The sequence below is a fragment of the Ambystoma mexicanum genome, chromosome 3q (genome assembly GCF_040938575.1).
Source record: "Ambystoma mexicanum isolate Mex_15411 chromosome 3q, UKY_AmexF1_1, whole genome shotgun sequence".
NCBI classification, from domain to species: Eukaryota; Metazoa; Chordata; class Amphibia; order Caudata; family Ambystomatidae; genus Ambystoma; species Ambystoma mexicanum.
Window position 1 is genome coordinate 424,888,702 of NC_090926.1, and position 12,901 is coordinate 424,901,602.

General features: G+C 45.8%; 1 protein-coding gene across 4 annotated transcripts in view; it reads right to left on the reverse strand.

The window, feature by feature from the left end:
* Positions 1 to 12,901, reverse strand: part of PCDH1 (protocadherin 1) — a 635,879-nt gene that overhangs the window by 14,958 nt on the left and 608,020 nt on the right. The window contains exon 5 of one of the 4 annotated variants that reach the window (XM_069654114.1): positions 704 to 836. The exons of the other annotated variants lie outside the window; for them this stretch is intronic. Coding sequence (XP_069510215.1) covers positions 715 to 836 — 122 coding nt within the window. The 3' untranslated portion in view covers positions 704 to 714. The remainder of the gene's footprint in view (positions 1 to 703; positions 837 to 12,901) is intronic. 4 annotated transcript variants of the gene reach the window in all.

The window sequence follows — 12,901 nt, forward strand, 5'->3', positions numbered from 1 at the left end:
GATGTAATACCTCTAGAGCACAAGTCTGGAAGTATTCTGTGCTTGAAATGGCTAGCTTGAAATCACTAGTGTGTCAAAGGTCTCTGCTACAGCTATTCAAAACGTTCCAATCTAATCCTTTGTGTTTCTTAGCTGTGAATGTTTCTGAAGGAGATTTTTTTTGTATCTTGTTTGGAAGAGACCCATTTGCGTTAGAGACATTTACTAGCAGGTGGGATGTGTGGTGGCAATTTATGTAGCCAAATTGGGATTCGCCAGCGTAGGCCTTCTGGGTGCACATTCCTTTGCAATGGGGTCATGTTGAAGGGTACTCCGGGCACAAGGCAAAGCAGGTTTCTGGGTTTGCCATGTTGCAAGGGTTTCACTATGCTTTTGTGACTAGAGGAGAAACAGACCCACATGAAGGAGTTGCCTGAATAGTTTTCATGAATAATGGGTGCAATCACAGTTTAAACTAAGGAAAGCTGAAGGTCAAGGGTCTAGTGGCAGTCATGCTCAAACTTTTCACTATACACATGCAACACAAACTATTAATCGTTCGTATTCCAGACATTCTGCCAAATAACTTTAGTTATTTAGAAATTAAATATTGCTTTAGGTTTCAGCACAGCTTAGTGGGAGAGTAACACGTGTCACATCTGCATTACATATAATAATAGAAATGTGTTTTTTTTCTTTTTAGGTATAACAGGAGGTCATTTACCGGAAATCGGTCTACAGCACAGGATTCAAAGCCGGTGGCCCTGCGGACTTTAGAACCTTATAATGAGGCGGGTCGCAGCCTAATCGTGGCACATCTCGGGCTACAGGGCCATTTAAGTGTTCACCGATTTTCCCTGTGGCAGTGCAGATATATAAGAGAAGGAGAGAGAGAGAAACAGAAAGGATGGGACATGAGACAGACAGATACACCGCAGGCATAGCTATACACACAACATTCTGGACCATAGGAGCTTCTTCCTTGGGGGGGATTCTAAAGAATCTACCGAACATAGAGTCAACAGTGCTGGACAAAATGCAATGCATCCAAGCGTGATTCAACGAGTCAACGTATGCCAAATCCAACACTCCAATCATCCAGGTTTGGACTTGCGAGGCTATACACTGCCTACCCAACGCTCATGTCATCCAAGTACAGACCCCTCACGCATTGTCTCGAACCACCATTGTATGCTCATGTGCAAAAATCAAATTGGCAGTGCTTTGGCAATAGAGAGTAGGTTTCCGCATAGGCACTACCCAAGTAGTCACTGATACAATATTGACTTTGTAGAATGTGATAAGATGACTGCAAAACCGAAAGCGAGGACAATCAAAATAGAATGAGTATACCTCCAACACCAGAGTGGACCAAAAGAAATGACCAAGCAATGGGACCTGAATAAAAAAAAGGTTACAAGTTCACATCCAGACAGGTCTAGATATTTTTGTGACCCACTGGGGTAGCCAAAGGGAAAGACATGCCATCCGGTTAAGCCACTATGCTCGAGTCAGCCATCACTAGTTGAAGTCCCGTCTCAGACACAGATGTAATATGTAATTAGGAGAAGAAAATTAATCTTTGTTACACAGCCCAGAAATCGAGCACACTGCATTCCACAATGAATCTAAATCATGTAACCATTAATGGGCAAATTTATATTTGTTTTTTATTATTTTATGACGGTTGCAGGAATCAGCATGAAACAGGTTAAAGTTTATTTTTTATCACAGTAAAGATGTAAGGGCCTAATACAGTACAATGCATCTCCCCGTTATATTCCTGTGTATGGTATACTTTGAACCTGGTTCTACGTTGGGTCTCATGGGGGCAAAGACATGGCGGGGCCTACCTGGGTGTGTCTCAGGGTCTCACAGTAGGAGAGCATACACTGCAACAGGGTACATTGTACTCATTAGCAGCCAGGCTGCCTCACAAGCACACAACACTGGGAGGGAGATTGCCTCAGAAACTCACAGGCTTATGCTGGAAGAGAGATGATATACTACCTTTACTGGACCCACGTTAAGAGAAAAACACTTTCTAGATGTGTACATAAGCACAAAACTAAGAAAGGATTTGTTAAGGGGAAATGTACAGCAGACCCACAAGAACAGTAAGAAAGTGCAGCGCAATGGACACATGAGAAGAGTTGTTTCTTGGACATATGTTACAAGGGAGGTCCTCCAAGTCGTATTTTGTTTAACCCAGGGGGAAGCTTCAGTATTGACATATATACATTTAATACAGGAGAGTGTGTGCTCATGGCCCCATTATCCAACAGGCCAAGGTCCTCAAATAAGAAGAAAGCAGCCCAGGGTGCACGGCCCTCAGAACATGCAGAGTTATTATCAAGTCTAGAAAGGAAGCTGTGAAGAGTAGTCAGATTCACACTTTGGCTGGCCTTGCTAGCTGCCAAAGACTTAAAAGGAAGCAGCCTATATTTCACAGCATGAGTTTTGGGGGCTGGGGAAGGAAGGTGTCCTCATGTTCCTGTCCATGCTATACAAGAGTGAGTTGAAACACTGACATATCACCAGGGGTGTACCGAGCCGAATAGCGAATAGTTGACCCAAGTATTCGGCCGTGCCGAATAGTTACTGAATAGTAGATTACTACTGGAAATGTGTCAAGATATGCATAACAAGCCAAAACTGTTGGCTTTACCAATGCTTGTTTTAACAGGACTTCAGTGCAGGATTTGCTTATAAATAGATCATAGCTGTAACTAAGCTTAAGAAGGGGAGGGCCCTGAAAGAGACATTATGGGCACTGCTGTTGGTGGAGAGGGGAGGAGGGAGGGAGAGTGGGAGTGACAATCCTACGTGAATACATTCACAGACCCCATAATGAATAAATCATATCTTGGAGTTAAGGTCAGTTCCAGGAACTGCAGGAGGTGGAATGACTTAATAACAAATTAGGTGTACACACAATGCTGTAATCAGTGTTAAAGGTTCATTTTATATCGGTTTCCAATCAGAGTTTATTTAGATAGGCATATCTTCCCGTCAAAAACAGACGCTACCCAGCTGTGAATACTCGAGCACCACCCTGCAAAAGAACCCTCATAATTGTGACTTCAGCCTGTGACCGTAGAGGAATACTGGAGGCACCGGGCCCCGTGGAGTAATCTTTATGGTGGTGAAGAGATGAATAGACTACCTAAATGCTGCAGAATCAAGGTCACTCGGCAATGCAGAGGCAGACTACTCATCTGGAACCAGTGCTTGAGGTGGGACCCAAGTGTAGAAATCCCTCATTGGGGAGAGCTGTGGAGGTGGTGTGGACGTCCCTAAACTACTACAGCTTCTGACTGCTCCAAGACCTGAGCCTTCACATCCGAACAAACATAATTGCTCCCCAAACCTCTTCACTTGAAGTCTACTGTCTGGGAGCGACGGAAAAGTTTTGCCTACTCGATTTTGAAGTTGGCTATTAAATGCCTAAAACCAAAGAGGAAGCAAATACACAAACACGTGAAGATACCTCACCTGTCATTCTGTGCCATGACATTCTTGACACTTGGAGCTACGTTTTCACTATAGAGACACGACGCTGCCACAAATCCTTGACAAGTTCTCCACCCCTTGTCTGCATAGGACAGCAGCATAAACCTGACCCTTGACTGGCCAGTTCTCCTTTATAGATGACACCTTAAGAATACCTTACTCCATTGTCCCACTGCTGCCTTTTAAGGTAATGTGCTGAGGTTTAGCAACCAGTATCCATATTTTATTAATACTTCCACCAGGCCTCGAGTGATTTGACTGTTTTGCAGTATTCCAAATTGTGCATGTAGATTCGTGTCACCCATTATACTCTGCTTGCTCTACCACAATGTTATTTTTTATTTACTGGTTTTGCAAAGCTCCAGATTTCAGTGGGCTGCTTCAGAGCGCCAAATACAAATGCAGAAAGTGAGAACATGAAAACTTTAGGGAGGTTAGCTTGAAGAGGGGGCTCAGCTGATGTCAATTGAGCATCTGGCCTCTCTGCCCCCACGGGTGGTTTTCGCACCCACTAGTACCAATAGTAGGAACACATGATCATGATGGCCCATTGATGTTGAACAGACCAATGATGAAGAAATGGAGTGACATTCTATCGCACCATGAAGCTAATGATGCCTGAAACATGTTCCTGTGACGGAGGCCCTGAGAAGTGCTCACAGTTTGCGTTAATGAAAGAGTGACGAGACGGTTTTACTCGACTACCACGCTGTGAGTATGCACCACCAATTTATAGCAACCCTAGACAAAGAGAAACGCATGCATAGCATTCCTTCAGCAGTTGGATGGAATGTTTAAATAGCAGCTCCCAAGCAGCTATAAGCATGCTCATGTATTTCTTCTGCCTTGGATAAACCACTTGAAAAATGTTCACTGACTGTTTATGTAGGTGATTTAAAGATGTCTTGCCCTATGTATGACTGGATAGGGCTTAATAAAAGCCTAAAAAGGCATTTTGGAATCAGTTTGGTTCTTAGTTAATGCTTAAGAATTGCATGTTTGATTAGGGGATTCCCATAGGATGTCCAGTTATTAAGTTTCACTGGTGATCGCTATAAAGTGGCATGGCTGGGCCCAGTTTGCCCCACTGAGGGATGACTCGAAGTTTAGTGAGGGCTCTGGAGGTTCTAGGACTCCAATTTAAATTAGATCCATCCGGCCTAAGGAGAGGCTCGATGAAGAGGACTTTGCTGCCAGGCTTGGGGGCCATGAACCAACACAGACAAACATCTCCGTTTGGCCCGGTATAGAGCGGAATATTGAAAAGTACATGCGCACAGGCTTGACTTCTGCATAGCATTAAAGTCCTCGAGTCCAAAACCAAATTAGACGAGATGTCTGACTCGATGCAACACGTGTCAGGGTTTCAATAGGGCCATATATCGCAGCCCATGTAGTCATAACAATCCTTCCACCGCGGTAGCTCCAATACTGTGGCCAATATCCATAGGCCAACACAATATGAACCTATGCATGCGCCAACCTTACATTCTCATCTCACCTAGTGGGAGTAAGGTGTCCCAACGTGTTCCGCTCAAACTTGCGAAACCCACAATTCACTAAATTAATAAGCATGACTAGATATACAGCCAAGCTTGAAGTTTTTAATTTGTTAATAGTGCTTTAGCTGGGCTTTGTGATAGGAGAAAGAAATCTCTGATAGGTTAGCTGCCCTGGAAGCCTCAGTTCAAACCATTGTTGGTAGAAATTCTGTGCACGTCAGGTTTTCTGCACAGGGCACAGAACAGAGCCTAATGAAATTGGCATGACAGGAGAGGTGCAGCATGTAGCCCCCAGGGATGCAAATAAGCAGCATTTGAAAGCAAAAGCGCCTATGGGGTACCACATCCCCCCGCATTGAGCTATGGTAGAAGAAAGGCTGTGCATCTGTGGTATCAGGTAATAAAATTGTGGCAAAAATGTCAATTTTACAACAACAACAAAAAAAAAAATTGCAGCAAAAATGCTGTGGTTTGACCCGGTAAAGGTGTACCCCATTATACAATTTAAGGGTAGCGGGGGTGTCCCCGGCATCCTTTACATCAGGGTTGTCCAACCTACGGCCCACGGGCCACAATGCGGCCCTCCAAGACATTTTATGTGGCCCACGAGGCAGATTTATTTATTTATGCAATGTTTGTCGGGTACCTGTATCCGACAAACATTGCATAAATAAATAACCCGGGTCGTGGCTGAGGACCGGTTCGTGGCGGGGGTAGGGGGGATTACCAGACGCAGTTGGTCCTCCACCACAACCGGGTTAATTTACTTATTTATGAAAGGTTTGTCGGATACGTGGACCCAGCAGATTTATTTATTTATGCAATGTTTGTCAGATACCTGTATCCAACAGACATTGCATAAATAAATAAATTATCTGGGTCGTGGCTTCCATGAGGCCTGGGGCTGGGTCAGTGCCTGCTTTCTCAACCTCACTTAGCTGGGCTTCGAGAACGGGCCCAACCCTGGCCCTCTTGCTTGCAACCTTCCCCTGATTTATTGGTGAAAGAAAGAAAAAGTCACGTGTGCAAGTCAGGTTGGTTGCACACAGAGTCCCTGGTCTTGTAGCAGAGTTTATTTTTCTGCAGTCAAGATGGCCAGCCCTGAGCAGCTCGGGCACTCACAGGCCACATTTATTAGTGAAATAATGAAAAGGTAAAGTGTCCACTAGACCTGCACAGTTGGTTGCACACAGAGCCCCTGGTCTTGTAGCAATATTTATTTATTTTGCTGCAGCCTCCTGTTCCTCCCCTCCTTTGGCCTTCTCCTCCTTCTGTTCCTCAACTGCTCTTTTCACCTGACATTTTGCCCCCACTTTCTCCTCCTCTTCTCTTCCTATCTGCTCCATGTTACAGCCTCCATCCTCATCTACTCTGCCAGCCTCTCCTTCCTTCAACTATCAGTGCTACTCTTTTATTTCGAAACTCCTGCACCCTCTGCTTTTCCTGTGTCAGGTTTTACACTCCAATGTCCCTTTCTCCTGGAAAGGTCATGCAGTGAGGCTCCACGACCCCGTTAATATCTATTTATGCAATGTTTGGCAGATACATGGACCCGGCTTATTTATTTACTTATGCAATGTCTGTTGGATACCTATATCCCACAAACATTGCATAAATAAATACATATACATGTATCCGACAAACATTGCATGAATAATGAAATACTCCGATTAACATCACACACATGCAGCCACCCAACTGCTTTCCGAGGGGAGCTGTGCTGGGTATGGCGAACAGAAATCACCCGGTTTGAATAGGAGTTTTTTTTAGTAAAATGGGATGCAAATTGTGCATTTTAATGAATATTTACTATGCAACATTGGTCAAACTATTATCTGCATAGTGAAGTAACTCAATTAGGTTCACCTTTGGGTGATCGCTTTTCCACATTTTAACTGTTGAATTGGATTATGCTTCTTTTATTACCACAAAAGTAATAAATGTGTATTACAGAGATAATCTGGCATATGTATTGGGCACACTGCACATGCTCAGGCAGCATCAATCATGCTTTGTACAGGACAATGCTGGCCTAAATTGGTAACAGCCAGCATAGACATGTTGCTACAGAGGCATATATTGGGCACAACCAGCATGACAATGTGTTACATTAGTGACAGGACTGTCTTAGACTGTGGACACATTGATCATTAACGTGTTGTGTTGTAAAATGTTGTCTGCTGTTGGTGACATGGAATAATCATGTTCCCCTTTAGAACTAATTGTAAATTGATGGCTTTTTGGTCACTTTTTCTACTGTAAAATGCACCATTTCAACCCCATATTTGAACACATTCTTGGGTGGGATCCCACCAAACCCTCCCTAGATCCTTACACCTCACTCGCTATGCTCGGTCACCCCCACTATTTCAGAAAAATATTAACACATACACTTTAGAACTGATTGTAAACTTATGGATTTTTGGTCACTTTTTCTGCTGTAAAATGCACCATTTCAACCCCATATTTGAAAAGAAATTCTTGGAGGGGAATCCCCCAAACCCTCACTAGATCCTTATAGCTCCCTCGCTACGCTCGGTCGCCCCCACTATTTCAGAAAAATATTAACACATACACACTGAAGAAATCACAGGCAACTAACCTTTGATCACTGCCCCTGACACCAAAAGCTATCCTTGGGACTGCATGGCTATCATTGCCTGTGATGCTATTGTGTCAAAGGTCACACAATATTGTTTTTTAATATACTGCTTTGGGTGAGGTTGTTGACTATTTGCTCGCCGGCCCACTGGGTGACAAAAAGTTAATGCTTCGGCCCCACATTCAGAAAGGTTGGACAAGCCTGCCCTAGATGCACATACTTTGATCCCAAACAGTGATAGATCCCTTGGAGTTTCCGGGGGATGCAGGCATCCCCCAGCATACAATGCACACAGATCCGGTCTCAAAGCCCTAGGGGCAAAGGCTTAAATGGCAAAAGGTGTCGATCTTCCGGGTTAATTCCCCAGCTATCAATGGAGGGGCAAATGTGTCCATCCTCTCATGCCATTTCTCCCTATATGTACCCTAATGTAATAGTTTTGGCTTAATAGCTCAAACTAAAAATGAAATGATTCTGTAGACCCCCTGTCCTAAGCTATATTAAGGAGAACCCAGAAATATTAAAGATTATTACGAGCAATGCACTTACCACCTTGACTGCCCAAGTCATCAGCAGTAAGATCCCTACTACTACTGGGACTATTGCAGTGTTGATTGGTAGAGGCATTGTTCGTCAACACCACTGTTGTGCTCGTGTGCAGCCCATACAGGTCCCTTCCCTCACGGTATGTGGGGCACACTTTGGCCAGAAAAGCCCATCATGTTCGTTCACAGAGCAAAGTGGTGCAGCAAGGGCAAGGTAACAACCTTCCTGTCATTTTGGGGGCTATTCTTCATTCTGAGCAGGTTCTAGTGCGGGAGAACAAGAGACGTGTCTATGAAATGAACGTCTTCAGTAGGTGACTTTGGAGGAGATGAAGACCGAGTGAAGCAGCAACAGAGGAAATGGATTGGTGACAATGGGGAGACAAGAGAGGAGAAAGAGATGGAAAAGAGAAACACAAAAGCAAAGAGGCAGATGGTGGGGTGTAAGAGCTGCAGAGAACAATAGATGCGAGGATATGGAGGAGAAACAGCAAAGAATGGACAGAAGGAAACAATACAAGAACCATAGGGAGTGGGAACAATAGGGAGTAGAAACGGCTGGGAAGGTTAAATTAGCATGGTGTGAGAGGGAATGGCAGACCGATCAAGTGGACAAGCAGCAACAGATGGGATAGAGAGCCAGTGCAGGGAATGGGCCAGGACAGAGTGGCGCTCCAGCAAAACATCTCTTGCCGGAGCACCGCCAAGACACAGGCTGTGGCATCGCTAGGGGAAGACCTGGGCGGGCCCGGGCCCCCCCTCTAAAATCCTGGGCCCCCCATTGTGCACCCACTACCTAAGATGAGCAGTGACCGTGTTCTCTGTTTGTGATGTTATCTGTGACTCTCACTAAGGCAAATGTCTGCATATCACATGGCAAATACTCTCCTTTTGTCTCAAAGCTAGCAGTGATCTTGGTATGCATTCTGGCATCGGTATGAACATGAGCACGAGCCACTTCTCAGGTGTTCCTGCCCAGCTTCTGCACAGAGACCTCCATGGTGTGCAAAGCCGCTGCAGCCCCTCCCATCAGAATGTAGCGCACAAAACTGCTAATGATGGGCCATTAGCCACTGAATGTTTTTGTGCCTGCATTCTGATGGGAAGGGAGGTGCAGTTGGGTGTGGGAAGTTGGTGTGCACAAAAGCCTCTCTGCAAGAGTAATTGTGACGTCACACATTACCTGTCATAGGCAGCCCTCCCACTTTTGTCTGTGGCCCCCCAACTTGTGTCTTTGGCCCCCTCTGTGCCCCTCCTAAATTTGATTCCTGGCGACGCCCCTGGACACAGGGACCAGCCTATGACACTTCTAGGTCCTACTGCCTCAATGAGCAGACCGCTTTCAGAAGACTCTGGCAGAGAGCGCTGCCTAGTCTTCTGAAAGCAGTCTGCTTATTACATTGCACGCACGAATATCAGAAGACTCAGCACTGCAGGCAGAAACTGCTAAAGCTTCACATATAGTGCTGCAGCTGTCCAAACTAGTATATATGTCCAGCAATTTACAGACATCGCTGTTAGGGTGAATATTGTGACCAATCAAAACAGAAGAGTCCATTATTCACTTAAAAGGGCTTCTTACTGAATCACTACAAGACATGTTTAACATTTAAAATTGTGGACATTATGATGTTGCCATAATGCTCTTTGTTTTATGCAAACCTCTAGAAATGATCTATGAAGATATAACGTGTTGCGCAACCTGGCCAGAGGCCACGCCCCTTGGCTGCGTGCCCTCCTTCCGACACCTCCACCCCTCGAAAGAGTTGACAGTTCCCCCAATAAATGTTCTCCATTTCCAGCACTTAAAGCAACAGGTAAAGGCAGATAGGAAGGAAGAAGCTATGGAGAGAGTACTATGGCGGTGGTGAGACAGAGGCGGGCTGTAAGGGAACAAATAGCTTCCCGGGAGAAACTAAAGGGAGTAGGGAGTACATGGAGAGAGACCATTAACAATAGAAGATGTAGAGATCATGCGTGGATACCGTAAGTAATAGAGGAAGGAACGGGAAACTTGAAGGACCAAGATTGACGACATATTGAGTGGAAGCCAGAGGCAGGACACATAAGGCGAGAGAGAAAACATGCGCTTAGACAGAAGGGACGAGCGCAAGCTGAGCCAGGGACTGCAGGAAGGTTTCTCGCTGCTCTCGAAACTGGTTAATCAATGTGGAATGTGTACCTGTGTAATCGCCCAGATCATCCCATCTCCGCATCCCCCGCCGCGAGCACTAATGGGCACATTACCTCCGCCAGGGACAGGATCTCCTGGGATAATGCTTCCATCAGGGCACCCGGCTCTGATAAAGCCTGCGCTGCCGTTATCAGCCAGGTCTAGACAGGGGGACAGAGAAGTTTGTGCTTGCCTGTCCATGAAGGCAGGCGCACACTGCACCCTGGGCACAGGCCTGCCGGTTTAACAAGGATCTGAAGAGAGCTGCCAAGCTCCTGTGGTGCTTGCTCATCAGTGACACTGGTGGCACACAGTCAAGGCCAGGGTCGCTACCCATGTGCACGAGTCCTAGATCCTTGATGGAGTGAGGTGTGATATAAAAGCAGCACACGGGGGTGATATACCCGATTTTAAATGCGTGCACTTGTAATAACCCATTAATCTGTATGCAAACTAGAGCATGAACACACTGTGCACCACTTTTAGTATCACACTGAATTCAGTGTGTAACGATGAAATCATCCAGGAACCTGACTGCATGCTGGCCCTTTTTACGGTTTCCCAATTACTCCATTACCCCTTCTAGGCCAGAAGGCTGTCCTCCATTCATCTCTCCACTGCCACACTTTTCTTGAATCCCAATATAGGAACCTGTGTATAAAGTTCTAAATGTTCCATGGCAGCAAGTTGGAGGGTGTGAGGAATTTGACCATCCGCACGCACTTATTTTTAAAGAAATTGAATGATGGTAGATGAATCTCCGGAAAATGTGTCGGGCTAATATGCACACATTTTCCTATGGTTGCTGCACAACATACACATAGACCCATGTACTCTGGGTGGACACAGCCCACAGGCGCCATCCCCCCTGTCATATTTAGTTGGATTTAACAGCCAAGAGTACATCAAGACATCTCAGAAGGGAAGGGCAAAACCTTCCTCCTGCCATGGCCAGCCTAATTAAAAAAGGCTCCATGGATCCGTCCTGTCCTTTTGTTAGCTGCTGGTGGCAGCTTCTCATACTAATCAGTTAATTCAACCAGGCCCACGTGGGGCCTGGTCGCAGGACTAACAAAAGAGACGGGAAACCCCACCAACCTTTGATATGCACAGTGTCAACCTGACGCCACCTCCCGCCTCTCAGTATCAAGGGCAGTGACCTGTCATGTCTGGGACTATGTATTTACAGTAGGGAACCCCCCGCAGGGAGACCCCATTCATAAAGTACGAGGATGTGGTTTGCAGGAGAAAGAAAGTCTGTTCTTGCCACGGCTTCAAGGGAGACCTACCACTTTGATCCGGAACCACAGATTACCTAAAGAGACCTTTTGATCCACAACAGACAGGAAGATTTGTGGGACTTAGTATTATATGTTTCACACCTTTACCTTTTCTGTTGCAAAGCACTCTGGTTATGACCTCATGCATACAGGAGATTGTTGGTGGGGACCCATGATTGGTTCATTATGCTAGGCTTAGCCCACACCAATCACTGTGGTCCATTTGGCTTTAAAAGAGGGCGGAGTCCCTCTATTGGCAGATCATCTGACAACTCTGCAAGGAGTAACAAAAAGAACTCTGCATTGGACCCTGACTGAAGGCACAGTCTGCCTTAAATCTTCCACCAGTAAAGGAAGGCCAGGACCTCCAAGAGGGAAGCAAGATCCCTCCCCTACACATCTCCCAGGAAACCGAGGAAGATACTGAATCCAGAGTACCATTCAGCAGGTCCAGATCTGGTACCCAGCCAGCACACAGGGTGCCCTGCAGCAAATTTCAGAAGTGGGAAGTGCCAGAGAGCCCCTGAACCAAATTAAGGACAAGGCAGTTGCCTGCAACACTCTCCTCAGCTTTGGGCCATCTGCCTTAAAGGACAACACAAGCCCAGTGAAGAAGCTAGGAGGAGTGCCTCAACAAGCATCCACCCATGTCCAACTTAAAGGACATTTTCAAGCCAGTCGAGCCCCTCAAGCTGCAACTGACTGCACCACAAACCTGTTATGCCGCCAACGCTGTGCAAGATGCCTCAACCAGTGCTTCAGAGCCGCCAACCAGCACTGAGACGATTCCTGACCCCTAGCCGCTGTGTAGGCCAGCCTGCAGCCATCCATCCAGCTTCACTGGCCGAACTGCCTGCCACCTGATCCTGCAGCTGTCTCCCCGTTTTAACTCTGTCGCAGAAGTTCCAAAGTGCCCTGAAACCTACTCTACACTATCGAGCACCAAGAACTTCAACAAGCATGAGGTACATAGTGGTTCTGTCCCCCTGGTCCTTCTCCGAAGGTCCCTAGTGACATTTTATGACCCATTGCTCCCTTAGCGTTGAAACCAAGTCTACTTGAACTATTGTGAATAAGTACTTTACCGACTACCCTCCTGTCAGTATCCAGAGTGCATCCCTTTTCCTTCTTGAAACTGGCTGTCCTCTGCATTCCTTTGCAGGGTGGGTTGTATTTTGTAGTGAGCTTGAACTGTCTGTTGTATTGTGTTAATAATAAAGTTTAATAAAGTAGATATTTGTATACAACTTTGACTGGAAAGTCTGTTTCATCATTGGGTAATTATTGTAGGTTTGCTGTGTTGCATC